The 13,329-nt window shown below is 45.8% G+C and overlaps 1 protein-coding gene and 1 pseudogene across 1 annotated transcript; both read left to right on the top strand.

The window, feature by feature from the left end:
• The first annotated feature begins 3,388 nt into the window (after nucleotides 1-3,388).
• On the top strand, nucleotides 3,389-5,125 carry LOC123154413 (G-type lectin S-receptor-like serine/threonine-protein kinase At2g19130). Its single transcript, XM_044573158.1, has one exon. It carries the CDS (start codon nucleotides 3,525-3,527, stop codon nucleotides 5,025-5,027), a length of 1,503 nt encoding a protein of 500 aa, XP_044429093.1. The 5' UTR covers nucleotides 3,389-3,524; the 3' UTR covers nucleotides 5,028-5,125.
• A 5,145-nt stretch (nucleotides 5,126-10,270) lies between these two features.
• LOC123153583 (G-type lectin S-receptor-like serine/threonine-protein kinase At2g19130) overlaps nucleotides 10,271-13,329 on the top strand; it is a 28,583-nt pseudogene continuing 25,524 nt past the window's right edge.

Here is a 13,329-nt window from a genome sequence, read left to right as displayed (position 1 = left end):
TTTGGTGACAACAGTTCATGAGCTTCAACCAGTTTGGGTGTGAGTCTACAGTCTAGTGATCTGTTGTATCTCAGTATCCAGCAAGGCCAGTTGCTCAGTTCAACCCGCATTTTTTTTTGTTTGTACCGACATTTCAGTTGTAAACTCGTCCGACTCCTGCGATTATGGAATGTGGTCGAGAGCTGCAATCATCTGCATAGCGGTTACGGACTGATTGATTCAGTTTAATCATGGAGCTACAGCCTTTACTTATTACTCCCTCCGTTCCAAAATAGATGACTCAACTTTATACTAACTTTAGTATAAAATTGGGTCATTTATTTTGGAACGGAGGGAGTACTACATTACATGATTGCAGGTCAGAAACGGGATAGGAAGAAGTAGCGGGCAGAAAACCACAAATCGGCAAAAAATAATACCACCATCATAGTATATCTATCTATCTACTGAACTTGACTGGTATACAACAGTTTGAAGTTTGAACACGCCAATACAGTTGGTACTTGCCGATTTGCTCCGCTATCTGTCTCCGGGTTGCTCGTCACTCGTGAGCCGTGATACAAAACGAAGAACTCAAGCCAGGGAGGGAGGAAAGAGAACAAGAACGAGAGCAAAATTCAGATGATTCAGGCCATCTCCGTTTCTGTTTCTTCATCTCTTTTTGCAGGAATTCAGGTCATCTCTTGCCTCCGTTCCGTTTGAAGTGACGAACAATGGAACAAGAACGAGAAGAAGAAAAACATGGCGAAATTAAATTTGGAGCTAGGCTGGAAGGCCCAAGAGCCCAAGACACACACGATCCAGAATAAGACCATATTTTGCCTTTCCAGTTGATGATGCAGAGTTGCCTCAAAAAGAAAGAAGTTGATGATGCAGAGCCGCCCTACTGCTTTGCAAGGATTTGATCGGGGTTAAATAAAGACCATGAATCACAAAAAGATTATGTACTGCCCACTATTATTGGACTGTGAAATGAGTCGACCATTGTAGATTCGCCATGATGTCGATGGACTATATAGGCATGTAGAAGCCGCCACGTGTCTTTTGGAATCTCAAAGCAGTTCTTCCCCACAAGACAGACTTGATCCTTTTCTTTATCGATTTCATTTGACGACTGAGCCTTCGGGGGAATGGAAATGGGCGAGGCCTCGCACCCGGGGCATCCGAGAGCGGATGGGAGTTGGCAAAGTGATAAGAGAGGGCTGAGGCCAACTCATTGGGGATTTGAGGTGCTCGGCCGGCCTGTACGCTTGTCTAGCAGCGGGGTCGAGCGCGCCGGAAGCTAGGCCAATACGATGCCTGAGGGAGGAGGGCCACGGCAGATCTGGGCGACGGAACAAGGAGGGCAAGGGGTCGACGCTGGCGGCGGCGGCGGCGGGACTATACAAGGACTGGCAAAATATCATTGCAACATGGACTATACAAGTGAACAGTATTTAAATCTTGCACTAAATGACTTTTCAAAAATGTGGAGCTTTGACATATAAATATCATACATTATTTAGCACTGCCACAAAAAGTTTGAGGATTACTTGAATTCATTTCAATTTTGTTTAATACTGCCCCCAAAGAAAAGCCTGGCTAGTGGGACCCGGTCTGTAAGAACCGCTGAGTATGGGCTTGTGCTATCTGAAAACAATCTGGACCCGGTCTGGAGAAATATCATTGCAGCATTGCAACCGGGAGGCTAATTATATGGCGCAGAATTTAGATATACATGTTTTTTGCTTTGAACTCTTCTATATTTTGGGACTATGACCCCCTAGTTTCATCTTTCCGGATGTCACAAACGATCTATCTCTATTTAAGTTGCAATAAAGAAGCGGAAGCATTCTTTTCACATGTAAATGGGCTGCTACATTAGCTGCCCTATGAACAAAACTGAACTGAAAACCAGTAAACCTGCTGCTGCTGAGGTCCTCAACTTCTTCCTTCAGGACTATGCAACTTCCGATATGTCATCACCATCATTGCTCCATAAGTTCAAAGGGACATGGTCACATGGGCATCACTCTCTAGCATTACCTTGGTCATTTTTACATCAACCTCTATCTGAACACCACATCGCAAAGACATTTGCAGCAGTCTGGAGTCCTCCATTTCCATCCGTCATCAGACACCCTGTAGTATCCTCATAGGAACTTGTTGAAAACTAGCATCAACATTGATTTTCACGATGTCCAAATACACCAATCTTCTCTGTGTCTTATATATTCTCGACTCCGGTGACCTGTATCTGTTATTTTCCCGAATTTATGAGATGAGCGGCAAACTCCAGTGAAAAGACACAAAGTGAGTAGGTGACGCATTCCCGTCTTGTTATTCTCTTGTTCTCACAAGGATTTATCATCTTGCGATGTTTTAGGTCCAGATTCAGAGCGCAGCTCATGAAACAAAACAGCAAATTCAGTTGCGATAGTTTTATCCACAACCTGGTTTGAACTAACTACTATCCATACTATATTTTGCAACTTCTTTTCAATATCAAGATGGGGTTTTAAATGGCATCTGAATTTCTGTGACATGACAAAAAATCGCAACCATGTCTAAAGAAACAGATTTTCAGAGTGAGGCCACAACGGTAGCACCACCACACTGAGTGAGGCCACAAGATAGTCTTCTATGCCTACAGGGATGCACTCAGTCAAAGCACGGAAAGAAAAAAACATATATTTCTAGTACTATGTCACTTTAATTTAAATCCCTTTAAAATTCAACAGTATTGAAAAGATATTTCATTACTCAAATAAAAAGTAAAGGAATATTCTGAAGAGGTTGCACTCAATGCACAAAGCAATAGTGTAAACTAACTGTGCAAATGGATTCGTACGAAAATAATTCTATAGACTGCAAAACCCGGCAAACCAAAAAAATGTTCATTCATATAGAAAAAAATTAATAGATTTCTTTGGACAGAGAGACAAGACTGACAATAGGTATAAGGCTTTCTTTTTCCCAAATGATAAGTGCCAATACAGAAAAGGAAATAACAGAAGTTCGTGTGATTACATAGTGAAGTGCATATACAGAAGTAAAAGCAATCAGATCAGCTACAGAGCTGTAGCCTTATGAGACGTACAAGATTATTTCTAGTAACTAAACTGAAATATGTCATGGCTGTTGCCCTCTTAAATACACAAAAGAATACCAATAGTGTGCAGTGTGCTCAAATGAACACTTTACAGCAGTGTATAATACCAACAAAACCTTAACATGATTTGTATTAATTGGCGTTTATTTTTCCTTCAAAATATGGCACCTTAAGATCAAGTTAGCGCCTGAAGTGTCCACATACCTATCATGTTGTGATAGCGAATACTTTGATCTCATACGGTCACGCCCACGCATTTTTCGTTGTTCAGCCCTTTCCTCTCCGCCACATAACCCAGTCTAAAGCAAGTTTTTCATTGCTGACAAAGTAAAAAGGAGTCCAGAAAAAGACTGTTGATGCTACACAGTTTTCCACCGGTTTGTATGGTTGTCATGAACTCTTGACTTTTGGCTCCACCGTGCCTTTTACTGCTATGACCAGACCATTAAGGCTTGGGCATTTATATCTGCAGTATCTGCATCTTCAGGTTTGCCATCCTCTCCAGTTCATCATGCATCTCCTCATAGATTTCACCTTGCTCCTCTTCCTGTGCACCCAAGCAAATTCTGCCGCGACGGACTCCATCTTGACCGGCCAAGCACTTGCTGTCAGTGACAAGCTCGTCTCCAAAAATGGCAGGTACGCGCTTGGCTTCTTCAACACAAGCAGCAGCCAAGACACCACCAACTGGTACCTTGGCATATGGTTCAATACAGTCCCCAAGTTTACTTCCGCATGGGTCGCAAATAGGGATACACCAATCAAGAGCACCACCGCACTAGAGCTCACAATCTCCCATGATGGCAACCTTGTCATCTTAAACGGGTCCACCAAGTCTATAATCTGGAGCACACAAGCAAACATCACAAGAAATAGCACCACTGCTATGCTTTTGAGTAGTGGAAATCTCATCCTGACAGACTCTTCAAACTCAGCAGAGGTTCTGTGGCAGAGCTTTGATCACCCCAGAGATACACTTTTCCCTGGGGCAAAGCTTGGATGGGATAAGGTCACTGGCCTGAACCGTAAGCTCGTCTCTTGGAAGAACTTGATTGGCCCAGCTACCGGTGTGTACTGTCATAGGTTAGACCCCAGTGGTGTCAATCAGTTATTGCTTACACCATTGAACTCCTCCATACCATATTGGTCGAGCGGTGTATGGAACAACAAATACTTTCTCTCAATAGCAGAGATGACAAGCAGCAACCAAGTTTCGAACACAACATTTGTCCACAACGACCAAGAGAAGTACATGGTATTTAACTTAGTCGATGAATCTATGGTTACTCATTTTGCAGTTGACGTCTCAGGTCGACTAAAACAATCCATTTGGTTGGAGAGTTCACAGGATTGGACAATGATCTATGCCCAACCAAAACTTCAGTGTGATGTCTATGCAATCTGTGGACCTTTCACAATTTGCAATGATAATGAGCTTCCATATTGCAATTGTATGGAGGGCTTCACCATAACATCCCCCGAGGATTGGGAGCTAGAGGATCGAACCAGTGGCTGCTCAAGAATTACTCTGTTAGAATGCATTAGCAATAAAAGCACAACTCATACAACAGACAAGTTCTACTCTGTGCCATATGTTGAGTTGCCGCAGAATGCCCCAAAAGTCGAAGCTCCTGCAAGCCCGAATGAGTGCGCACAAATTTGCCTGAATAATTGCTCTTGCATGGCATATTCCTTCAATGATGAAAAATGTTCTATCTGGCATAATGAATTGCTCAACATAAGAGAACTACAATGTAGTGGTACTACATGTTCAATCGGAGAAACTCTTAATCTTCGTGTTTCTGCTAAAGATTTCCACAGATTGACAAACAACAGAAAGGAAATTTGTTATTGGAGTTGCAACTGGTGCAGGCATTTCTGCTCTAGGTTTATGTGCACTTTCTCTCCTGGTAATGATTTGGAGAAACAAAAGTAAGAGCTCTAGCCATACACTGGATGGTGTTCAAGGTTGTAACAGAATCATTGCATTTAGATACACTGATTTACAGCACGCCACAACAAAATTCAAAGATAAGTTGGGGGCAGGCAGTTTTGGTTCTGTATTTTAGGGTTTTTTAAATGACTCAGTAGCTATAGCAGTGAAAAGGCTTGACAGTGCTTATCAAGGAGAGAAGCAATTCAGAGTTGAAGTGAGCTCGATTGGAGCTGTCCAGCACATCAATTTAGTTAAGCTTGTCGGTTTCTGTTGTGAGGGTTCCAAGAGGTTGCTTGCTTATGAACACATGTCAAATGGCTCTCTTGATGTCCATTTATTTTGAAACAATACGACGATATTGAGTTGGACTATTAGATATCAGACAGCCATAGGGGTTGCTCGAGGTTTAACCTACTTGCATGAGGGATGTCGAGACTGCATCATACACTGTGATATTAAGCCAGAAAACATACTTCTTGATGATTCATTCATTCCCAAAGTTGCAGACTTTGGGATGGCAAAGCTTTTGGGAAGGGTCCGAAGGGAATTTAGCCGAGTACTGACTACAATGAGAGGAACTGCTGGGTACCTTGCACCTGAATGGATCAGTGGTGTTGCTGTTACACAAAAAGTCGATGTGTATAGCTATGGGATGATGTTGCTGGAAATTATATCTGGAAAAAGGAATTCAAGTGCATCATGTTCTAGTGGTGGCAGCAACTGTGATGTTTATTTCCCTGTTCATGCCGCACACAAGCTTCTTGAAGGAGACGTTGGGAGTTTGATAGATCACATGCTACATGGTGATGTCAATCTAGACGAGGCTAAATTGGCTTGCAAGGTCGCATGTTCAGGGCCGGCACTGTGTTTCGGGAGGCCCTAGGCGAATTCGATGCCATGTGCCCCTATGTCCTAAGATCATATATATGTATGCGCGTGCGTGGTACATAAACTTAAACATAATAATTGTTGGACAATGCCATATTACGACAGAAATACTAAAAAGATAGAAAATTGAAAGTAACATGATATGATTACCTCAAATAAGAACCAAATTCAACTAACTCCATCGACAACAATAATTCTTAAGTACCCTTCAGTTGTTGAATCTTCAGATCCCTTTCTATCTTTTTTCTCCTTGTTTGAGCAACTGACAAATGCTTCTTAGGCAACATGGCGGGCCAATGTCCTAATATTATGAAGAAAAAATTATTCAAGGAATTAGAAATTTATACATCGGATGATTTGAATGATTGGAACTCTAGACATGTGCATAGAATGACAAAAAAAAGGATGGTTGAATACATATTATGAAAGATTGAATTCGAAAATTATACATTAAAATTTAGGACTTCGTGTACACTGAAATTAGAGGATGGATCATGGATGAATAGTTGAATACGTTCTAAAAAATAAAAGAAATTACTGAATTTAGGGTTTGCAGGGATGGATTAGGAACATGATACAGAGAGTTATGCATGGATACGTATACGTACTGCTGTGGGCTGCGCTCACTGCTCACATACATACGTATACGTACTGCTGCGGGCTGCGGCTGCTGGATTGCCGCACGGCGGGCGACACGCACAGCGGTGACCGAGGCGACCACAACGACGAGTGGGCGAACAGACGAGCGAGGCGTCCGCGAGATCTTCGATTGATTTGTTTCACAATCGAAACGAGCGCCCTGCCGCGCGGCGTGCGTGACGCTTCGCTAATCGCTACCTGCTATCTGATGGGCCTGCCTCATCTCGTTTTTCTTCTCTCATAAATTTTTTTCTCACCTATTTTTGCTTGGCTATATTATATATGTGCACTACATCATGGGCCCCTCCCTGGGCTGGGCCCTGGGCTGTCGCCCCCCTGCCCATGCCCCAGGGCCGGCCCTGCGCATGTTGGTGCATCCAAGACCATGAGCATGATCGACCAACAATGGGACAGGTAGTTCAGATTCTCGAAGGGCTAGTTGAGATCAGGATGCCCTCGGTACCAAGAGTGCTCGAAGCTATGGCTGAAAGTTTGCATTCCGTGTGGTCCTAATCCCTTTGTATGAGGCAAACTAGTGGGTTGCATGCCAAAATGTTATAATAGAGTTGTGTATATTGGACATATGTACTATACAAATGTAGTGCCTATGATTGGAGATGCAATTATATTCCATGCAATAAAGTTGTAATGGTTTGAATGTACCCAGTACCATTGTTGTCTCGGTCCATGTTGTAATCAGCGCCATAGATATTTCTCTTCCTTTCCTTTTTCTCCGCTTAAAATGGCAACACCAATCTGCTAATCTGGTAGTGTCATCCTTGCTCGGTGATAGCAAGCTAGACTGCAGTGAAGAGGTTGCACAGATGCTCACCTGATCACGCGAGGCAACTTTTGTGGGCGGTAGGGAAGACGGTGCTTATCTCCATCTCTGGCGCGAGAAACTGCAAAATTAAATGAGGGGAAAATTAGATAAGTCCAATGGCGAACCGTGACGCGAATGGAAAAGGGTCACAGTCAGACTCACCGGTCCGACCTCACCTCCAGGGCATCCGAGAGGGTCGCTGGGTAGTTGCTCGGCATCTGGTTTTGTAAGGCGATCTCCATCGCGCGACCCCAAAACGTTCAGGTCTGTCCGTTTGGGATTAAACGGACAAAAGAGACGACCTAACGTGTAACCTCACGTTTCTGATCCGTCTCGCCCTCATCTTGAACCCAAATTTGAGCTGGGTTTACGTCCAAAGCGAACACAAGCGGACGCTTTCTGGGTCGTCCTCGTCCGGCAGTGTCCCCTTTGCATGTGACCTAGGCCGCCTGTCATCCTCTCTCCTCTTCTCTCTCACGTGGCCCACCATGCCCACCTACCATCTTTTCCTCCTCCCCATGCCGGTGCACACCACTGTGCTGCAGCCGTGGGCGAGCGCGACGCGTGCCGGAGCGCGGGCGTGGAAGAGCGGCGTGCGGCGTGGCTGCGAGCTGGGGGCGGTGTGCGGCGGGGCGCGGCATGGAGAGGCGAGGCGACCACGGTCGCCGTGGTGGGCGACGGGCGGCGGGGCGCGACTGCAGGAGCGGCTTCGCGCGGCGTTGGGCGTCGAGCCGAAGCGGGCCGGCGGCTACGGGGGAGGGCGGCGAGCTCACGCTGCTGCAGGCGCGAGCAGGGGCGAGCACGCGCGCGGCGGTAGGCGAGTGCGCGGGCAGGGGCGAGCACGCACGCGCGGCGGCGGCGGCAGGGAGAGGCCGGGCGAGCGCGCGCGGCGACAGGCGGGGGCGAGCGCGCGGCGGCTCGGGGCGAGCCGCAGCGAGGCGGCCGCGCGCGGTACGAGGCGTGGCGAGTCGGGCTCGAGCGGGCGGGGCGAGGCGCGGCGGCCAGGGCGAGCGCGCGCGGCGGCAGGCGGGGCCGAGCCGCAACGAGGCGGCCGCGCGCGGTGCGAGGCACGCGAGTCGGGGCGAGGCGCGGCTGCAGCACGGAGCAGGCGCAGGCGCGGGACGCGGGCGGGGCGGGGCCCGGCAGCGAGCGCGGCGGGTGGGCAGGGCGCGTGGCGCGGGCGTGGTGTGGAGGCGGGGCGCGACGCGGCGCGCACCGGCCAGCATGCTGCAGCAGGGAACGGGCGGAGCGAGAGCGCGAGGTCGCGGGCGGGTGAGACGCACGGCCCAGACGGACAGTTTAGGGTTGGTTGATGCGTTGGGCGCCTCGAACTATACCCGAACGTGTATGTCCGTTTTGCCATCCATTGCCACTCCAAACGAACAGATTTCGGATGAAACGAACATCCGTTTAAGGTCGTGGGGTGGAGTTGGCCTAAAAGAGGGTGGTCACAGGCAAGTGCTCGACCCGAGCGAGCGCCAGTGCGGCGAGGGCGGAGGCTAGGCGGACCGCTGCAGGTCTGGGTGACGCGACACATAGAAGCCGCGGGATCTCATTGTGCGGTGACGCTGGTTGATATGGCGGCGCTGATTCGGTGGGGCGGCGGGGGCTATAGAGGAGCCAGAGGTCAGGGGAAGGCCTGGCGAGTGGGACCCGGTGATTAATGGGAAACAGCAGAATCACAATGATGCTGAAGGCAATTAGTAAGGGGAATTAACTTTTTGATGGACAAAGGCAGGGCAAGATGTTTGCAACGAAGCTCTTTCACCTCACAAGGGAAATGCATCTGAACAACAGCCAAGTCGTCGACAGAACATAGCATTGGTACAACACTACTCTTCTGAATATCCGTCTGTCTTACGCCCCTCAAAAAGACTCCGTCGTAAGACCGGATGCAGCCCCAAGCAAATGTAAAATATCCTTGATCAGCTCCAAATTTGACCAAGAGAACTCATCCCATGAGCATCTTCCAACAGTTCGCCCCCATTTGATTTTGCACCGAATAGAATGCTTGACATGGTGTTCCATTGTTTCTACTCGTTTCTCTTGTGCCCCTGTGGCATTTTGTCATGCACAAAATCTCTTTGTGTTTGCTGTACTTTCAGCTCCGGCGACCTGTATCTGTATCTGCTATCTTCACTCCTTCATGAGCGGGACGGCTCCGACCACACGGTGAGAATTCTCCCCGTCTCCTTATCTTCTCTTCTCAAGAATTTGTCAAGTTGTGAAATTTCGGGTCCAGATCCAAACTGTACAGCTCAGGAACACAAAAACAACAACTTCAGGTGTACTGGTCTTACTGAGCATATAATTCACAGCAGCCTAGCTTGAATTACCTACTATTCATACAGTTTAGAATGTCGTCTGAATTCCTGTGACATGAAAAATATATTGTGTTCTTGTTTACAGGAAAAAGAAAACATAAATGTTTAGTGTGTAATTTCAAGGTCAGGTGCAACGCTTGCACCACAAGGGCGACAACAGAAGACATATTCTGACAACACTGAAGCTGAGAAAAAAACATGGATTTCTAATGTCATTAATCCCACAGTATGGAAAAGATATTTGGTTCCTCAAATAAAACAAATAGGAATGTTTCGAAGAGGTTGCAGCCAATGAAAAAAAAGTAATATTGTGGAAATAGACCCATATTAAAATAATTCAATAGACTGCAATCCTACAAATCAAAAAGTTCATGTAGAAAAAATTACTAGATTTCTTTGGACAGACAGACGCTACTGACGATGTGTACAAAGGCTTTCTTTTTAGATCATCAGGGTCGAGCTGCAGCCAAATACAGGAAATGAAACAACTGAAGTTAGTGAGATTACGTAGTGAAACACATGTACAGAAGTAAAAGCAATCGGATCAGAGTTGTAGTGTCGTGAGAAGGACTAGATTATTTGTTGTAACTAAACATGCCATGGCTGCTGCCCTCTTAAATACATGAAAGAATACAAACAGTTGTGGCCAAAACAAAACTTTACAGCAAAGTGTATAATACAACCAAAAACTTAACATGATTTGTATTAATTGAGGTTTATTTTCTTAAAAATATGGCACCTTCAGATCAAGCTAGTGCCTGAAGTGTCTGCATACTTGTCATGTTGTGATAGCGAATACTTTGATCATGCTCACACAAGTCTCTTTCCTCTCCACTCTCCAGTCTCCACCAAGCAAACCCAGTCCAAAGCAAGTTTTTCACTGCTGCCAAAGCAAAAAAGGAGTCCAGAATAAGACTGCTGATACTATTCAGTTTTCCACCGGTTTGTATGGTTGTCATGAACTCTTGACTTTTGCCTCCACCGTGCCCTTTACGGCTATGACCAGACAATTGAGGCTTGAACACTTATATCTGTAGTATCTGCATCCTCAGGTTTTCCATCCTCTTCAGTTCATCATGCATCTCCTCATAGATTTCACCTTGCTCCTCTTCCTGTGCACCCAAGCAAATTCTGCCGCGACGAACGCCATCTGGGCCGGCCAAGCACTTACTGTCAACGACAAGCTCGTCTCCAAAAATGGCAGGTACGTGCTTGGTTTCTTCAACACAAGCAGCAGCAAACTGATACGTCTCCAACGTATCTATAATTTTTGATTGCTCCATGCTATGTTATCTACTGTTTTGGGCAATATTGGGCTTTATTAGTCACTTTTATATTATTTTTGGGACTAACCTATTAACCGGAGGTCCAGCCCAGATTTGCTGTTTTTTTGCCTATTTCAGTGTTTCGAAGAAAAATGAATATCAAACGGAGTCGAAACGGAACGAAATCAACTGGAGAAGTTATTTTTAGAAGGAAAGCTACCGGATGGACTTGGACCCCACGTCAGGAGAGAAGAGAGGTGCCCACGAGGGTGGAGGGCGCGCCCACCCCCCTAGGGCACGCCCCCCTGCCTTGTGGGGCCCTCGAAGCTCCACCGACGTACTTCCTGCACCCATATATACCTACGTGTCCTAAAACTTCCAGAACACACAATAGATCGGGAGTTCCGCCGCCAGAAGCCTCCGTAGCCACCGAAAGCCAATCTAGACCCGCTCCGACACCCTGCCGGAGGGGGCAATCCCTCTCCGGTGGCCATCTACACCATCCCGGTGCTCTCCATGACGAGGAGGGAGTAGTTCTCCCTCGGGGCTGAGGGTATGTACCAATAGCTATGTGTTTGATCTCTCTCTCTCTCTCTCTCTCTCGTGTTCTTGGTTTGGCACGATCTTGATGTATCGCGAGCTTTGCTATTATAGTTGGATCTTATCATGTTTTCTCCCCCCTCTACTCTCTTGTAATGGATTGAGTTTCCCCTTTGAAGTTATCTTATCGGAATGAGTCTTTAAAGATTTGAGAACACTTGATGTATGTCTTTTCGTGCGTATCTGTGGTGACAATGGGATATCACGTGATTCACTTGATATATGTTTTGGTGATCAACTTGCGGGTTCCGTCCATAAACCTATGCATAGGAGTTGGCACACGTTTTCGTCGTGATTCTCCGGTAGAAACTTTGGGGCACTCTTTGAGGTCCTTTGTGTTGGTTGAATAGATGAATCTGAGATTGTGTGATGCATATCATATAACCATACCCACGGATACTTGAGGTGACATTGGAGTATCTAGGTGACATTAGGGTTTTGATTGATTTGTGTCTTAAGGTGTTATTCTAGTACGAACTCTAGGGCTGTTTGTGACAATTATAGGAATAGCCCAATGGATTGATTGGAAAGAATAACTTTGAGGTGGTTTCGTACCCTACCATAATCTCTTCGTTCCTTCTCCGCTATTAGTGACTTTGGAGCGACTCTTTATTGCATGTCGAGGGATAGTTATGTGATCCAATTATGTTATTATTGTTGAGGGAACTTGCACTAGTGAAAGTATGAACCCTAGGCCTTGTTTACTATCATTGCAATACCGTCTACGCTCACTTTTATCATTAGTTACCTTGCTGTTTTTATATTTTCATATTACAAATACCTTTATCTACTATCCATATACCACTTGTATCACCACCTCTTCGTCGAACTAGTGCACCTATACAATTTACCATTGTATTGGGTGTGTTGGGGACACAAGAGACTCTTTATTATTTGGTTGCAGGGTTGCTTGAGAGAGACCATCTTCATCCTACGCCTCCTACGGATTGATAAACCTTAGGTCATCCACTTGAGGGAAATTTGCTACTGTCCTAAAAATCTCTGCACTTGGAGGCCCAACAACGTCTACAAGAAAAATATTGTGTAGTAGACATCAAGCTCTTTTCTGGTGCCGTTTTCGGGGAGGTTAGCGCTTGAAGGTATTGAAGGAAATATGCCCTAGAGGCAATAATAAAGTTATTATATATTTCCTTATATCACGATAAATGTTTATTATTCATGCTAGAATTGTATTAACCGGAAACATAATACATGTGTGAATACATAGACAAACAGAGTGTCACTAGTATGCCTCTACTTGACTAGCTCGTTGATTAAAGATGGTTATGTTTCCTAACCATAGACATGAGTTGTCATTTGATTAACGGGATCACATCATTAGGAGAATGATGTGATTGACTTGACCCATTCCGTTAGCTTAGCACTTGATCGTTTAGTTTATTGCTATTGCTTTCATCATGACTTATACATGTTCCTATGACTATGAGATTATGCAACTCCCGTTTACTGGAGGAACACTTTGTGTGCTACCAAATGTCACAACGTAACTGGGTGATTATAAAGGTGCTCTATAGGTGTCTCCGAAGGTACTTGTTAGGTTGGCGTATTTCGAGATTAGGATTTGTCACTCCGATTGTCGGAGAGGTATCTCTGGGCCCTCTCAGTAATGCACATCACCTAAGCCTTGCAAGCATTGCAACTAATGAGTTAGTTGCGAGATGATGTATTACGGAACAAGTAAAGAGACTTGCCGGTAACGAGATTGAACTAGGTATTGAGATGCCGACGATCGAATCTCAGGC

This window comes from Triticum aestivum, chromosome 7A (genome assembly GCF_018294505.1).
Source record: "Triticum aestivum cultivar Chinese Spring chromosome 7A, IWGSC CS RefSeq v2.1, whole genome shotgun sequence".
Classification (NCBI taxonomy): domain Eukaryota; kingdom Viridiplantae; phylum Streptophyta; class Magnoliopsida; order Poales; family Poaceae; genus Triticum; species Triticum aestivum.
Note: the sequence above shows the minus strand (reverse complement) of the source record. Positions and strands in the feature narration are given on the sequence as shown.

What these genes read in the sequence shown, in the direction of transcription:
- LOC123154413 (XM_044573158.1), top strand. Translation starts at nt 3,525, where the DNA reads ATGACCAGACCATTAAGGCTTGGGCATTTATATCTGCAGTATCTGCAT.